This window comes from Amia ocellicauda, chromosome 4, assembly GCF_036373705.1.
Source record: "Amia ocellicauda isolate fAmiCal2 chromosome 4, fAmiCal2.hap1, whole genome shotgun sequence".
Lineage (NCBI taxonomy): Eukaryota > Metazoa > Chordata > Actinopteri > Amiiformes > Amiidae > Amia > Amia ocellicauda.
In genome coordinates this window covers 53,591,120-53,607,948 of record NC_089853.1, presented here as the reverse complement: position 1 = coordinate 53,607,948, position 16,829 = coordinate 53,591,120, and the positions used below count along the sequence as shown (strand labels likewise).

Sequence of the window (16,829 nt, the reverse complement as noted above, 5' to 3'; positions counted from 1 at the left end):
TGGAACGGGAGCTTCATGCCCTGGATGTGCATCCCACAAATCTCCATCAACTGCAAGATGCTATCCTATCAATATGGGCCAACATTTCTAAAGAATGCTTTCAGCACCTTGTTGAATCAATGCCACGTAGAATTAAGGCGAAAGGGGGTCAAACACAGTATTAGTATGGTGTTCCTAATAATCCTTTAGGTGAGTGTATATATAACCCATAACAACATAACACGTAATAGTAATCACAAAACACTTGCCCTGTAATGTGTTGCATTCTGCATATATTTACCATGACAGCCATGTAGTATTTGTTAGTTTTGCTTACTGGAGGATTAACGAAATACTTGTAGTTTGAATGTCTTTGGTCTTATGTTGTGGCTTGATTGGATAAAAACAAGAAATACCGAGATATATATCGTGTATCGTCCAAACTTCTAAAATATCGAGATATTATTTTTAAGTCATATCGCCCAGTCCTATTTTGCTTTCAATATTACTATTTTTGTTTTAAATACTAATAATTTAGCTTTTGATTACAAAACATTTGCTTTATAATATTGGCACAAATATAACACCATTCTCTTCTACCATAATGTTAATAAATTTAAAGGGCATATTATTTCATTTTAAAGTGGTACATTGTATGTTTCTGTTTGTACTGTATTATTTCCCATGTAAATCCATGTGGATAAAGGTGTCTGCTCAATGATGATGATGATGATGATAATAGTAATAATAATAGTAAAGTTAGTCCATCTCAAGTGTTAAATAATTAAATGGGATTCTAAATATTACAGTTAAAGTTGTGTGAATACAGTACAGGACTAAAGCAATTGCCTGTGGGGATAGAGACTGCTGGTTTGCTCTGAAGCTGCTGTTCGGAAAGATAAAAGTATTGTACTGTGCTTTCAAATCAAATAAAAAATTCCAGTGAAAATGAAGAATGATAAAAAGCTACTTTCAGATCAACAGAAGGGTGGCTCTTTAATCTTCTTCAAGGTTTCAACTTTTAATCACTTTTCATGAGATATATTCATGGAATTAAGTGCAGCCAAATCCTGTTTTTTGTACTTCCCCAAAAACTTGAAAAGTCTGAATTTATTAGTTTTACTTATTAGTCTATGGGGCATCTTTAATATGTTTATATAATATTTTGGTCAACTGAAAGGGTCCAGGGTTTGTACTATATAGAAACACACACACACACACACACACACACACACACACACATATATATATATATATATATATATATATATATATATATATATATGTAGAAAATAGACTTTAGATTGCAATAGACAATTCCTGTTGAAAATCCTTGGCGGGGCAGTTAGTCTAACACCTGGGAGTGTACAGAATCAATTATTATTGATTATTACAGATTACACTGTAAGTTTTTCAGGAATGTCTCTGTCCATTTACACTTTGGCCTCCATTTTGGGCACTTACAAATTCACCTAGTTGTCTCAAATATTGATTGATTTTGCAAGAAACATTTGCTTTGAATTAACTTTGTATACTTGTGCCCAGCTGCAAAAGTACTTCTCAGTCTCACCAATGCACATTCATCTTATTACTCTTTATCAGTTGATCACCTTTAAACTTTCAAAATAGCAGTTCTAGAATGCAGGAGTAAATTGTGCTACTTAGAATTAAGCACACTGGAAGAAAACAGTTAAGTTGTAAAGTGTCTTAGTGTAACGGCCTCTTCATATACTAAGGAAGGTAAAATGTTCCTTTTGATCTTGTGATGTTAAAAGCTTGTTTTTACTTTCTTCAAACACTGTGCTAAGCTTAGCATGATAACTTAGCATGCTTTATGATTCGAATATAAGTTTCAGTTTCCTTTAACTGGAGACCAAAGCTCAGTTTAAACAAGGCCTACAGAGACAAAAGGCCTCAAAATCAGTGCATTCATCTTCACCGATTCTAGGCCATTCCAATATATCAGAATTACTTAAGTGTCGCAGGGAAACAACATAATCTCCGTAGGTTTGAGATGCTGAGAGATAACAACTGCAAAAACAAATCACTCTGAGGTTCCTGTTCATCACTGTTCTAAACCCTTTATGTAATGGCCTCTAGTAATATTACATAAAGTGTGTATTTTTATGCATTTGCATGTAATTGGCAAACTTCTAAGTACAGCATGTGTATAGAGGTTTTTTGTTCAGGTATTCCACAGAGGCCTTCTCATTTGCTGAGGATGTATTTAAATAAACAGTTCTAAGTAATCTGAAACATTGTGTAAAAGTAAGAGGTCTCTTTTTTGAGAAAAAAAAAAAAAAAACTCCTGTGCTTTCCCACAGGAATAATTGCTGTCAAATTATAAGTAGTTCTAGCAGGCTTCCCCCCTTCTATGATATAATATATTTTATAAAATAAATAAATAAAACATACTGTGGGTAATTATATATAAAGTACATAGCCCTATCATATATTTTGAACCTCAATTTTGATACAGAGACAAAACACCAAACACAAAACCAAGGAGACTCAAACACACGCGAAATGCTGTTTACTTGCTCCCTGCCCATTATCTTGAAACTCACTTGAAACATGAGTTTCAACTCCTTCATAGTGACAACAATATAATATTGAAGCAACCTAAACACTAACAGAAGTGTGTTTTATAAAACACTTCAGTTCAGTTGCCAGTTCCAACTAAGTTTTCCTTGACTTAGGCTACTTAAGGGAAAAGGTGCAGTATTTACAATTAAGTTATTCATTAGTTAAGGTATTTTATGCTACTGACAACTGATCTTTCAGCGTCTGCTGAAGCTGGGCCTTATAATGGACAAGGTATTGGTGGAGTATGATCTATGCTGATCAACAGATTCTTGTATTCATAAACTAAAGACTGAAGCCTGAACTGATTGAAACTAACTGTCTTGCTAACAGGCCCCAATTAACCTATGTTATCATGAAACCATATATAATAATAATAATAATAATAATAATAATAATAATAATAATAATAATAATAATAATAAACTAAATATATTTTCATTCTCAGAGTATTTGAAAGGGTATTTGTTTAAGATTGAAAGAGTGAGACTTTTATTCTCCTGACAAATTCTTGTCATTTTTGTTTCTCCAATGTTCCTTAACTATTAGGGATTCATTTGGTAATCTGTGACATTAGGCCAGATACAAACATGGTTTGCCAGTGTATTGTCAGTACTTAAAAAAATAGGGAGTGGGCTTGTTTTCATTTGCGTCAGATGAAGAAAACAGGTTGCATGGGAAAGAATATGTAAGAATAATGGATCCACATTTCAAGATAATAGATTAAATCGAGCATATGAATAGTGTGCTATTGCCAAGGGCGATCTATTACAATCAAGCCCCATTCACACAGAGACTTATGCAGCCTTTTTCGTGGCATTTTGTTGCCAGCAATATCTGTGTGAAAGGGTCTATTTCGGCATATCGACAACAGGAACTTTCCACCTCAGGACCTAGGCTGGGATTAAATCAAAACTTTGACCCACCCGCTAATAGAAAACTACAGAATTGTACTCAGTTGCATTTTCATTATTAGTTAGATGCCACTTTCTTCTAATCATAAATGTAACTGCTGTGATCTACAGGTTTGTAGTTTGCTATTAGAGGGTGGGTCAAAGTTTTGATTTAATCCGGCCCCTAGTCTAAATGCTAGCAATTTTGCGGTTAACACGTCTGTGTGAAAGGAGCAGTAATAAGAATGCCGGCTTGTGACTCATCACGTGCTTGCATTGTTAACACAGTACATACGCATGTGTTTTCGCGTTTTGACCAAGTTAAGCCACCTTTGACCAAGAACTTGTGACCATGACCGGTACAGAAAAATGGACCGGGTCAGACCGAGGTTGAAATAATGTAGTTGCAGCAATTTTGAGTGTTATTGATGAACCAACAGGTTGGTGATGTAGACTATGTAATGCTAACTATTGTCACATATACACAGATCAGCCATAACATTATGACCACCTAACTAATATTGTGTAGGTCCCCCTTTTTCCACCAAAACAGCCCTGACCCGTCGTGGCATGGACTCCACTAGACCTCTGAAGGTGTGCTGTGGTATCTGGCACCAAGACGTTAGCAGCAGATCCTTTAAGTCAGGGGTGGGGAACCTTTTTCCTATCAAGGGCCATTCTAGTGTTCACAAATGTATTCATGGGCCACAACCTTAATTAATACACCTACATCAAAACATTAAAACAGATGAAACTTACATTCTAATGCAAGAACAAATCACTTTTTTCTAAACGCGCACACTGCAGTCAAAACATAAATAACTATATAACCTACAATAAGCAGAAAGCTCAAAAACGGCATACAATAAGATAATGAAACAAGTGTAAATGTAAATATTGGAATAATGCTCAAAAGCAATATTTTATAGTTTTTTATTTTATTGCATTTATCAAAACATAATTGTACACTAAAAGTCATTTTCAACACTGTAAACTTTGTTTTCAACATACAAAGCTACAGTGAATAAAATCAGGGTATTTCAATAAACTATTTACTATATATTTAGCCTGCATACCTGACAGCTTGGGACAGTCCACACAGGACACGTTTCTGCACTTTCCCTGCATGAGCTGGTACCTCACACTGCATTTTGACAGCCCTCTCCAGGTGAACACTTTTACTCCACGAATATACACTCACCTAAAGGATTATTAGGAACACCTGTTCAATTTCTTATTAATGCAATTATCTAACCAACCAATCACATGGCAGTTGCTTCAATGCATTTAGGGGTGTGGTCCTGGTCAAGACAATCTCCTGAACTCCAAACTGAATGTCTGAATGGGAAAGAAAGGTGATTTAAGCAATTTTGAGCGTGGCATGGTTGTTGGTGCCAGACGGGCCGTCTGAGTATTTCACAATCTGCTCAGTTACTGGGATTTTCACGCACAACCATTTCTAGGGTTTACAAAGAATGGTGTGAAAAGGGAAAAACATCCAGTATGCGGCAGTCCTGTGGGCGAAAATGCCTTGTTGATGCTAGAGGTCAGAGGAGAATGGGCCGACTGATTCAAGCTGATAGAAGAGCAACTTTGACTGAAATAACCACTCGTTACAACCGAGGTATGCAGCAAAGCATTTGTGAAGCCACAACACGTACAACCTTGAGGCGGATGGGCTACAACAGCAGAAGACCTCACCGGGTACCACTCATCTCCACTACAAATAGGAAAAAGAGGCTACAATTTGCACAAGCTCACCAAAATTGGACAGTTGAAGACTGGAAAAATGTTGCCTGGTCTGATGAGTCTCGATTTCTGTTGAGACATTCAGATGGTAGAGTCAGAATTTGGCGTAAACAGAATGAGAACATGGATCCATCATGCCTTGTTACCACTGTGCAGGCTGGTGGTGGTGGTGTAATGGTGTGGGGGATGTTTTCTTGGCACACTTTAGGCCCCTTAGTGCCAATTGGGCATCGTTTAAATGCCACGGCCTACCTGAGCATTGTTTCTGACCATGTCCATCCCTTTATGACCACCATGTACCCATCCTCTGATGGCTACTTCCAGCAGGATAATGCACCATGTCACAAAGGTCGAATCATTTCAAATTGGTTTCTTGAACATGACAATGAGTTCACTGTACTATACTGGCCCCCACAGTCACCAGATCTCAACCCAATAGAGCATCTTTGGGATGTGATGGAATGGGAGCTTTGTGCCCTGGATGTGCATCCCACAAATCTCCATCAACTGCAAGATGCTATCCTATCAATATGGGCCAACATTTCTAAAGAATGCTTTCAGCACCTTGTTGAATCAATGCCACGTAGAATTAAGGCAGCTCTGAAGGCGAAAGGGGGTCAAACACAGTATTAGTATGGTGTTCCTAATAATCCTTTAGGTGAGTGTATAGCATTGCATTAAATGCTCCATTATGTCCATTAATCATTATTTTGTGTGCGATGTGTCTGCGCTATTGCACTCTGTACTACTTGTAGCAATCACGTATTGATCAGTAGAATAAAAACGCTCAGTGCCTCTGGACCTGGCGTTTCACTCACAATGTTTTCACAACACTGGCACAAACCCACGAATGCTCTGTCATTCGCAGTATCACTGATGCCCCTGAAACAGTCATGTTCATATACACAGCATTTCCAAAACGCGCTCTCTTCAATCTCCATTTCCAATCCATGTTTATTTGCAGGTAATCACTGTATCCACTCGATCTGACTGCAGTTGTAAGAAAACACCTGCAATGCTGTACAATGCGTGTGTTTTTCAAGCACATGAAAAACTGTAGAAAGGTAGAGATCGCCACTTGAATAGACTGACTCTATTGTAAAGGGAAGGCAGGATTATGGGTTATATTTGAGTTATTATGTATTTTAATGACCGGTGAAAATAACCCGATTTTGGCTATTCTAGGTAAATGTGTTTATAACTTATTTATTTTCGTGTTTATGCAGTTAAAACACAGTAGAGATGTTTATTACAAGAGCTCGGCGCTTCTAGTGTTAAGTGTATGTCACAGAAATGATTTTTTTTCAAATGGACTCTAGGGCCAGAGCAAACAGCCTCAGGGGTCGTATACGGCCCAGAGACCGGACGTTCCCCACCCCTGCTATAAGTCCTGTAAGTTGCAAGGTGGGGCCTCCATGGATCGGACTTGTTTGACCAGCACATCCCACAGATGCTCGATTGGATTGAGATCTGGGGAATTTGGAGGCCAAGTCAACACCTTGAACTCGTTGTTGTGTTCCTCAAACCATTCCTGAACCATTTTTGCTTTGTGGCAGGGTGCATTATCCTGCTGAAACAGGTCAATGCCATCAGGGAATACCGTTTCCATTAAAGGGTGTACATAGTCTGCAACAATGCTTAGGTAGGTGGTACGTGTCAAAGTAACATCCACATGCAGGACCCAAGGTTTCCCAGCAGAACATTGCCCAAAGCATCACACTGCCTTCGCCGGCTTGCCTTCTTCCTATAGTGCATCCTGGTGCCATGTGTTCTCCAGGTAAGCGATGCACACGCACCCAGCCATCCACGTGATGTAAAAGAAAACTTAATTCATCAGACCAGGCCACCTTCTTCCATTGCTCCGTGGTCCAGTTCTGATGCTCACGTGCCCATTGTAGGCGCTTTCGGCAGTGGACAGGGGTCAGCATGGGCACCCTGACTGGTCTGTGGCTACGCAGCCTGATACGCAACAAACTGCGATGCACTGTGTGTTCTGACACCTTTCTATCAGAACCAGCATTAACTTTTTCAGCAATCTGAGCTACAGTAGCTCGTATGTTGGATCAGACCACACGGGCCAGCCTTCGCTCCCCACGTGCATCAGTGAGCCTTGGCCACCCATGACCCTGTCGCCGGTTCACCGCTTTTCCTTCCTTGGACCACTTTTGATAGGTACTGACCACCGGGAACACCCCACAAGAGCTGCTGTTTTGGAGATGCTCTGACCCAGTCGTCTAGCCATCACAATTTGGCCCTTGTCAAAGTCGCTCACGCTTGCCCATTTTTCCTGCTTCTAATACATCAAATTTGAGGACAAAATGTTCACTTGCTGCCTAATATATTTCACCCACTGACAGGTGCCATGATCACGAGATTATCAGTGTTATTCACTTCACCTGTCAGTGGTCATAATGTTATGTCAGAAGTTATATACCAATAAATCATGCAAAATATGTACAGTATGTATACATAGGCAAATGTGTTAGACTGCATTACAGTGTTCTCTAATGGTAGTGAGTTATTTAATTTGATTTTAAGGCAGTAATGTATGTAATGAAAAATAAAATAAGTTGTTTGAGCAGTTTATAAATTGCAGATCTGCACACCCAGGCTTTTGGTTTGGATCATAAAGATATATACAGACAATGTAATGCCATGCTTTTTTTATCATTTATGTTAGTTGATTTAACTTTGTTGCAGTAAATGTCAAGATGCCACTCTATCCCACAATGCATCTCGTTATGTGACCATGAACCAATAACCGAGTCTCATACTTGGTTCAATGGTTCAAATAAATGGTGCAGAATTTTTACAGGATTCAAAGCCAGTGTGAATGGGGGTGCAACAGGAAAAAGCAGGCAAACGCTTCCTGCATTTTGCTGGCATTTCAGGCTTCAGTCTGTTTGTTCATCTGGCTGTCCCCTTATAAAAATGGCTTATAGGTTTCTATAGAAAGTAATATTTTTACACATCTATGTTTGATTATGCAACAAGAAAATATAATATATTCCTATTAAATGTTGTCTGTCCAAAACCAGGATACTAACCATGATGCAGTGAACGACGCTGCCATGGGGAAAAAAATGAAAATTCAATTATGATCATTATTATTGCTTGCCCTGGGTACGACATGACATCATACGAGTTTCTACATCAAATATATGTGTGTTGAAATATGTAAATGTGATGTTTATTTTAGAGATTCACATTTGCAGGGTGAAAGCTCTAACTACTTAGAATACATAGGAATACATCCGGGGTATCCGTGGCACTGCAGACACCGTGTTGGTAAAACAAATGTGATGCTCAAAAAAACCGAAATACAATTATTATATAAGACTGCAAAACTGTTCAAACAGCACGTCCAGAGAAACCAATTGTAAGACAATTATTTAACTGGATTGAAACTGTAAATAGGCTACATGTAGGTTACACAGTATGTTTGTTTGTTGGCTCAAATAAATCAGATGTAATGAATGTATATATACCAAAACAACCCCAATAGTTTGGACTCTTTATATTTACTTTCGGAAAAGAGATTTGGAGGATGAGAACACCTGGTAATATATAATGTTTCGTTTTTCTGTTCATGGTTATTTGATTCTTATTGTACACAGAGTTTATAATCTACACTAACCTTTTTGTTGGGATGTCGAATTCAGGCACATATTCTGTGCTGCTATCATTATCAGTCAGAGATTGCTTGTTTGGGATTTATTTTATAATGATGTACACACACACTCAAAGATACATGGTACATGGTTCCATAGATATCAGCATATAGAGCATTTTCCTGTATTTTTTTATATAAATACCGTTTTACTGAGGATTTGATATAAATACTAAACATGAAATGGATACGTATTTTCAGACATACTGGTCATAGTAATGTTTATTTCAATGTGGAGATCTCAATATCAATTACTGGCAGCTACACATCCATTCATTGCAGAAACAGCTATCTATACTGAACAAAAATATAAACACAACATTCAACAATTTCAAAAGATTTTACTGAGTTACAGTTCATATAAGGAAATCAGTCAATTGAAATAAATTCAATCTAATCTATGGATTTCAAGTCTCAAGTTTTGAGGCAGCCTCCAGTTGGCCTGCTGACTGCAGGAATGTCCAGCAGAGTTACAGTCAGGTGAGGAACCTGGTGAGTCCAGATGGCTGGTCTCAGACGATCGCACAGGTGAAGAAGTCGGATGTGGAGGTCCTAGGCAGGTGTGGTTACGCGTGGTCTGCAGTTGTTAAGCCGGTTGGTTGTACTGCCAAATTCTCTAAAATGACGTTGGAGGCAGCTTACGATAGATAAATGAACATTCAATTCTCTGGCAACAGCTCTGGTTAACATTCCTACAGTCAGCATGCCAATTGCACACTCCCTCAAAACTTGAGACACCTTAAGCATGTTTTATGTGTGACAAAACTGCACATTTTAGAGTTGCCTTTTATTAGATACATTTATACTGCCATCTGAATCAAATGCATTGGTACATCTACGCTGCCATTTCATCAGGATCAACTTTCAGCAGCCACAGGGGTCTTTGCATGCGCACTAGCAGGGCATATTAATGATATGCATATATTAAATTAGTCCTTTAGAACACAGAGCTGTATCTCATTATGAATTATTCTAACAAGTAAAAGCAATCCACTTGCATATTTTGTCACAACCAAAGCTTTTAAAATAATACAAATATTTTTTGCTGACATAAAATAACAAGTGTTTCCTTATCCGCTCCATTAATGAAAGGGGTGTTTGTCTGCCGCCTGCCTTTAAACAAAAGTCACTGCAATGCATGACACCTGTACTTGAGGTGGTTGAGCGTCCACACTGCCAGGATCAAAGGCTAGTAATGCATTTGATATGGATCTGTACCATCTCCCTGAGAAATGCATTTGATCCGATCACTGAGCGTTTACACTGCCATTTCTGAGCAGCATCAAATGCTACCGATATTGTCTACAGCACAAGGAGCACCTGTGTAATGATCATCAGCTTCTTGATATGCCACAACAGTCAGGTGGATGGATAATCTTGGCAAAGGAGATATGCTCACTAACACAGATGTAAACAAATTGGTGTACAAAATTGGGGATGTTTCATTTCAGCTCAAGAAACATGGGACCAAAACTTTATATTATAAATTAGATTATATGTTTGTTTCTTTATAATTCATTGAACCCATGCTGTTTATTTGCCACCCCCAGACTCCAGTACAAGTGGATCTCATGGCCTGTGCAGAAAAGCTGTTCCAAAAACAGGCCTCCTCACCTGATTGGTCTAGCAAATATGTTCCTGCTGTAGGGGTAAGGCAACCACACTACCGCCATATTATTTAGTTCACAGACCAATACAAATTCCTGTCTGTGGCCTGCACAAACTTCAGGGGGAGTTCTAGTCTAGTTTTGTGTAGTGGTTCTATCACTGTGAAATATTTATAAATTTGAAATACAGCTGATGCATGTGTGTGTGTGTGTATATATATATATATATATATATATATATATATATATATATATATATATACACACCTAAAGGATTATTAGGAACACCATACTAATACTGTGTTTGACCCCTTTTCGCCTTCAGAACTGCCTTAATTCTACGTGGCATTGATTCAACAAGGTGCTGAAAGCATTCTTTAGAAATGTTGGCCCATATTGATAGGATAGCATCTTGCAGTTGATGGAGATTTGTGGGATGCACATCCAGGGCACGAAGCTCCCATTCCATCACATCCCAAAGATGCTCTATTGGGTTGAGATCTGGTGACTGTGGGGGCCAGTTTAGTACAGTGAACTCATTGTCATGTTCAAGAAACCAATTTGAAATGATTCGACCTTTGTGACATGGTGCATTATCCTGCTGGAAGTAGCCATCAGAGGATGGGTACATGGTGGTCATAAAGGGATGGACATGGTCAGAAACAATGCTCAGGTAGGCCGTGGCATTTAAACGATGCCCAATTGGCACTAAGGGGCCTAAAGTGTGCCAAGAAAACATCCCCCACACCATTACACCACCACCACCAGCCTGCACAGTGGTAACAAGGCATGATGGATCCATGTTCTCATTCTGTTTACGCCAAATTCTGACTCTACCATCTGAATGTCTTAACAGAAATCGAGACTCATCAGACCAGGCAACATTTTTCCAGTCTTCAACTGTCCAATTCTGGTGAGCTTGTGCAAATTGTAGCCTCTTTTTCCTATTTGTAGTGGAGATGAGTGGTACCCGGTGGGGTCTTCTGCTGTTGTAGCCCATCCGCCTCAAGGTTGTACGTGTTGTGGCTTCACAAATGCTTTGCTGCATACCTCGGTTGTAACGAGTGGTTATTTCAGTCAAAGTTGCTCTTCTATCAGCTTGAATCAGTCGGCCCATTCTCCTCTGACCTCTAGCATCAACAAGGCATTTTCGCCCACAGGACTGCCGCATACTGGATGTTTTTCCCTTTTCACACCATTCTTTGTAAACCCTAGAAATGGTTGTGCGTGAAAATCCCAGTAACTGAGCAGATTGTGAAATACTCAGACCGGCCCGTCTGGCACCAACAACCATGCCACGCTCAAAATTGCTTAAATCACCTTTCTTTCCCATTCAGACATTCAGTTTGGAGTTCAGGAGATTGTCTTGACCAGGACCACACCCCTAAATGCATTGAAGCAACTGCCATGTGATTGGTTGGTTAGATAATTGCATTAATGAGAAATTGAACAGGTGTTCCTAATAATCCTTTAGGTGAGTGTATATGTGTGTGTGTGTGTGTGTGTGTGTGTGTGTGTGTGTGTGTGTGTGTGTGTGTGTGTGTGTGTGTGTGTGTGTGTGTGTGTGTGTGTGTGTGTGTGTGTGTGTGTGTGTGTGTGTGTGTGTGTGTGTGTGTGTGTGTATCTATCTATCTATCTATCTATCTATCTATCTATCTATACAAACACCCTTATTTTTTCTGACAGGTTTAGGTGTCTGAGTTACTTTTATGGTTAGTAGCCCTGATTAATATCTTACAGAGACAGGGACAGTTTGTAGGCACTTATGCCTGTTTTTCTTCCCCACCATTGCTCTACCTGCTAGAAAATAGATGCAGGTTCTGCCAGGCTGTAATGTGGCTTTATAAATACCTACAGAACATGCAAACTCTCATGTGGATTTGTGATGATTTTTTTGGTTGTTTCCTACAGGCATTCTAACATTCAAGGATAGAGAACAAGGATATTATGTGGCCTTCCCTAAATGCGAACTGACTTCAAGCTCCTGATATTTATGAAGACATTTAAACTGGAAATAAGCCTACAGTGTGGGTTATTTTTTCCATTTGTATAATTTCTAATTAAGTCTTTCTTATTAATAGATCATATTTGTTTTGGGCACACAGGTCAAAACATACCCTTTTCTGGAATTATAATATTACTATTAGGGCAAAATCACACAACAACTCAAAAAGAGTCTTATAGCATTGCATTTGCACTTTATGGATTTCTGATCTGGTGGACAGCAGTTTCTAGCACTGCTCATTTACTTAAAACCAGTAATAGTTTAAAATAAATTAAATCAAGAACTAAGGAAAACCATTATACAATGTGTCAAAATTTTACAACACTGCATTGCTAATAGGTTTTTTAGGATATCACAATGAAATTAGCTCAGTCATTGTTGTAAACACCAGAAGTTAAATTTGTTTCTGCTTTTCACACGAGACAAACAAATGTGTGCTGATTAACATGCTTCTGTCAAAACCATTATCATTAAGCTATCACCTTGAGAGATGCATTTGTCAAGGAATGGAAACAAATTAGGGGGAGGGGGGATGGACAGAGAGTTTTTTTTTTTGCTTTTATTTCTCAGGCAAAACATTGTTAATTTATATTTTAATTAATTAAATAATATTTTATTTAAATAGATTTTTTTCAGGAAGCATATTCAGACTGAACAGTTTTACAAAGAAAGAGAAAACTTTAAAACTATGATTTATTTCTGAAATCTATGTTAAAACAGTATTGCAAGGGTTTGATCTGAACTGCTGAAAATAAAGGAGTCACTCTGAAATGAGACACAGAACATGTTTCATTCGATTGTGTTCTATGGCATATGTTGTTTCAAACGTTTTTCCCCCATATTTCCTCAAGTTAAAAATGTTTTATGGAGACAGCATAATGTCACAAGCATGAAATAATTATTCTGTTTGTTTTAGTTTTTTTCTAGAATCACTTCAAGTAACACAAATGACAAGCTGACATTCAAAGTTTTTAGTTATTTTCTTCAAAAACCTTGGATAAGGATTCTGTACATAAAATAATACAGAATATTACATTACTTAATTAATATTATAATAATAATTGTTTGGCTGATACCTTTTCACAATGTGATTCATATTCAACAGCAATATATTTTCACAAGCATATTTCTCAGCTTTCAGTTTATCATTTTATGGCGATAACAGCAAAATATATGATCCTCAGTTTTCAATTGATATTTATCCCAATTCTAAACATTATTCAATACCAAACCATGACTCTAATACTGTTGCAGACTTTGTATAGACAACCTAACTTTCAACAGGTTCTGCTATGCCATAAAAGTACATGTAACTAAAACATTTACAGGGAGAATAGTACAATTCCCTCCACAAATAAATAAATTATCATTCCTTGTGGTCCAACACGCACATTTATGTTCTGAGATAAAATAAAAATCCAGCTGCAGTAGAGTGATCTTTGAATTCACCTAGACGGCATACCAACTCCTTTTCCAAGAATCTTAGGACAACCTTTGTATTTATATGAAACACTAATTCACCTGTAACACACTGCTCAGACAAAAGTATGAAATTTTCAAATTCTGTGTCTCTTTTAACTAGCAATACACGTCATGAAACCCCATTAGTTGACATGCAGGTATATGAAGAAACAAATCAATAATTCAGCCCTAAACAGTTCCCTCATAGCACACACTTCAGGGATCTTAAGAAGCTCTTCAGACTCATATAGAAAATACACCAACTCGCCTGAAAAAAGCAAAAAAGAAAGTGATCCACTTACCCCCAAGTGCCTGCTGCGGACTCTCACATAGCCCTGTTTTACAATGTCATTAAAATTTGAAGCCATTGCCTGACGGCTTTTTATCTGAGCAGCCCAGCGCTGATGAGGAGTCTGGTCTCAGACAGATGCACAGACGCTGCAGTCCCTCTTTCGCCGTAATCACAGGCACTTAAAAGCACTCAGGAATTCATACCGGAGCCCAAAGTAAATGGCGAGTTTGAATCCACAGGAGAGCAGTGCATGAGTCGCAGAGAGACATAGATCAAGGCAGGCACAAGCCAGACAGGGAGAGACGGATACAGTGCAGGGACAGGGGTTAGAGGGAGTTGACACAGTGCGACTGAAACATCTTCTTACAGGAGCTGGCTGCTTTGCTCTAAGGAATGTACCATCTTGCCAAGTTTCTGAAAAGGACAGGAGTCAATGATACAGCTTCTTGTCAGCTGGAATCTATTTTGCTCTCTCTCCCACAACATTAATGCTGAACCTTTTTCAGCACTTTCCTATTTTTTCCCTTCCCTCCCTCCCTCTCTCCTAACCCCTGAGGACAACTGCATTTGTGTCTGTACTTCTCCCAGATTACTGTAATTTGACTTTAATTTTTGTAGGTGTAGCAGATATATGTATGTGTGTAAATAGTGAATTGGGAATTGTGACAAGAGTCCTTTAAAACTGGTGTATGTTTTTATAGGTATAAAAGATATCTAGCCTTTTCATCTGTGTCCTTGGCAGTTTTTGTTTTTGATGGTTTTTCTTGCTTGCATTCCCTTATTTGATTTAATTGATTTATTTCATTCATTGTTTTGTTAGCATCGGCACTCAGTAGACAAGCTCCCTTTAAAAGCAGCCCAGAAACAGCTGTATGTAGATGTGGCTATCTGGGGCTCTGTTGTCTGTCTTGATTCTAAAGGCTGCCCCCTGCCTATAAATAGCTGAGCCATGTGAGCTTTATTTAGCCTGCTATCTTCAATGAACAAGTACTTTGTGAGAAAAATGTGTGAAATTATAGTTTCAGCCCAAGACATATTTTCTTCTGTTTCTGCCAAATTGATAATAAAATGTGCTCACTAAGCAAAATGACTTGGGACAAGTTGTCTGTGCAATAATTACTTCTGTGCCAGTGAACATCAACGGCAATTTCAGATGTCCAACTTCACAGCATTGTTTTGCGCTGCGGTACATTTATTTTTCACATATTATGTTATAGTCTACTGTAATGACTAAGATGGATTCATTTAAAATAAATATGCACTATGGATCTGTCTTGTTTTTTGTTAGTGGTTACACATAATTACAATCTAGGTAATGTTTAAAATATTGTTCTTAAATTATTACACATCTCTGCATAATACAACAGCATACATAATAATTACAAACTAGCTATATTGTAACTGCATAACTATACCATAAATTGAATATCAGGACATATTTAATTACTCAGTGCTTATACTCACAAATTTGCACAGTTAATGAAAAGTGATACCAATATTTCCAAATAGCTGTTTAGTCTGTTACAGTACACTGGAAGAGGTTATGTTAACAAAGCAGTATGTTCTAGCAATATGTTGTAATAAAGCTATGTTAATCAGATCAACTGCCACAACATATATATTTACATTTTTATTAATACACCATAAGCAGTCCATTAAAAAAAAATCCTCACAATTCTATGTGTTTCATAATTAGGAAACCAGCAAATAAGTGTGGTAAATTTAAGCCATTTCATAGTGAGCTGCTTGGACACACTACAATTAACATCTGTGATATCAAGGTTGCAAACTTAAAGCAAATACAAGTATATCTACTTGTCTTATTACACGTCTCTAGTCAGTATGCTGAGAGGTCCCACCAGACATATAAATGGCTGCTAAGAAATAAATAATAATAATAATAATAATAATAATAATAATAAATGGCCATCTATGTTTTGGGGACTCGTTCCTGGTGGATGTCACTTTGGTGCACATATCCACAGCAGACTATATTTGTCTATTTCAATAAAGGTAACTCTTTAAAAGCATGCATAACTGAAAGCAGTACAGTTAGCAACAAAAGGAGAGAACCTTAAAGGAAGTGCACAGAATTTAACAACCTGGGGACATTGATTGAAACTGATTTTAGAAATGTTCTGTCAGATATGAAATCCATAGCGTTTGTTTGTTACTTTTTACTTCTATCGGTACAGTAGGGAAATTCAGAGTACATGCAGGAAATTAATCTGTGCATTGTGGAAGGGTCCCCAGTGCAGACCTTGCTCTTGTATCCTTTGAGCAAAATAATTTACCTTGATTCCTGTAGTTAGTCCAGATATATAAGTAGAAACCAGCCGTGATTATTGAGCGTTTAACCTGCAACTAAGCAGCAGTCCCATCCAGTGCCTGTTGACCTCCTTCAGCGTGTTTGACAACAAACACCAAGATTAGCGTTGTCTCTGAGACACGTATGTGTAGATCTTGGTCCTGGGCAGCCACACTCCGGCAGATTTCAGGAAACTTCAAGTGCCCATTGAGTCAAGAGCTAGAGATCAGCTTAACTTCAATTAACCCTTTGTTTCCCACATTTTGAATTCCGATCAAGACA

General features: G+C 38.1%; 1 protein-coding gene across 1 annotated transcript in view; it reads right to left on the bottom strand.

The window, feature by feature from the left end:
* LOC136748752 (docking protein 5) overlaps positions 1 to 14,600 on the bottom strand; it is a 69,242-nt gene extending 54,642 nt beyond the window's left edge. The window contains exon 1 of the mRNA XM_066702764.1: positions 14,250 to 14,600. Coding sequence (XP_066558861.1) covers positions 14,250 to 14,315 — 66 coding nt within the window. The 5' untranslated portion in view covers positions 14,316 to 14,600. The remainder of the gene's footprint in view (positions 1 to 14,249) is intronic.
* Between the last annotated feature and the right edge of the window lie 2,229 nt (positions 14,601 to 16,829).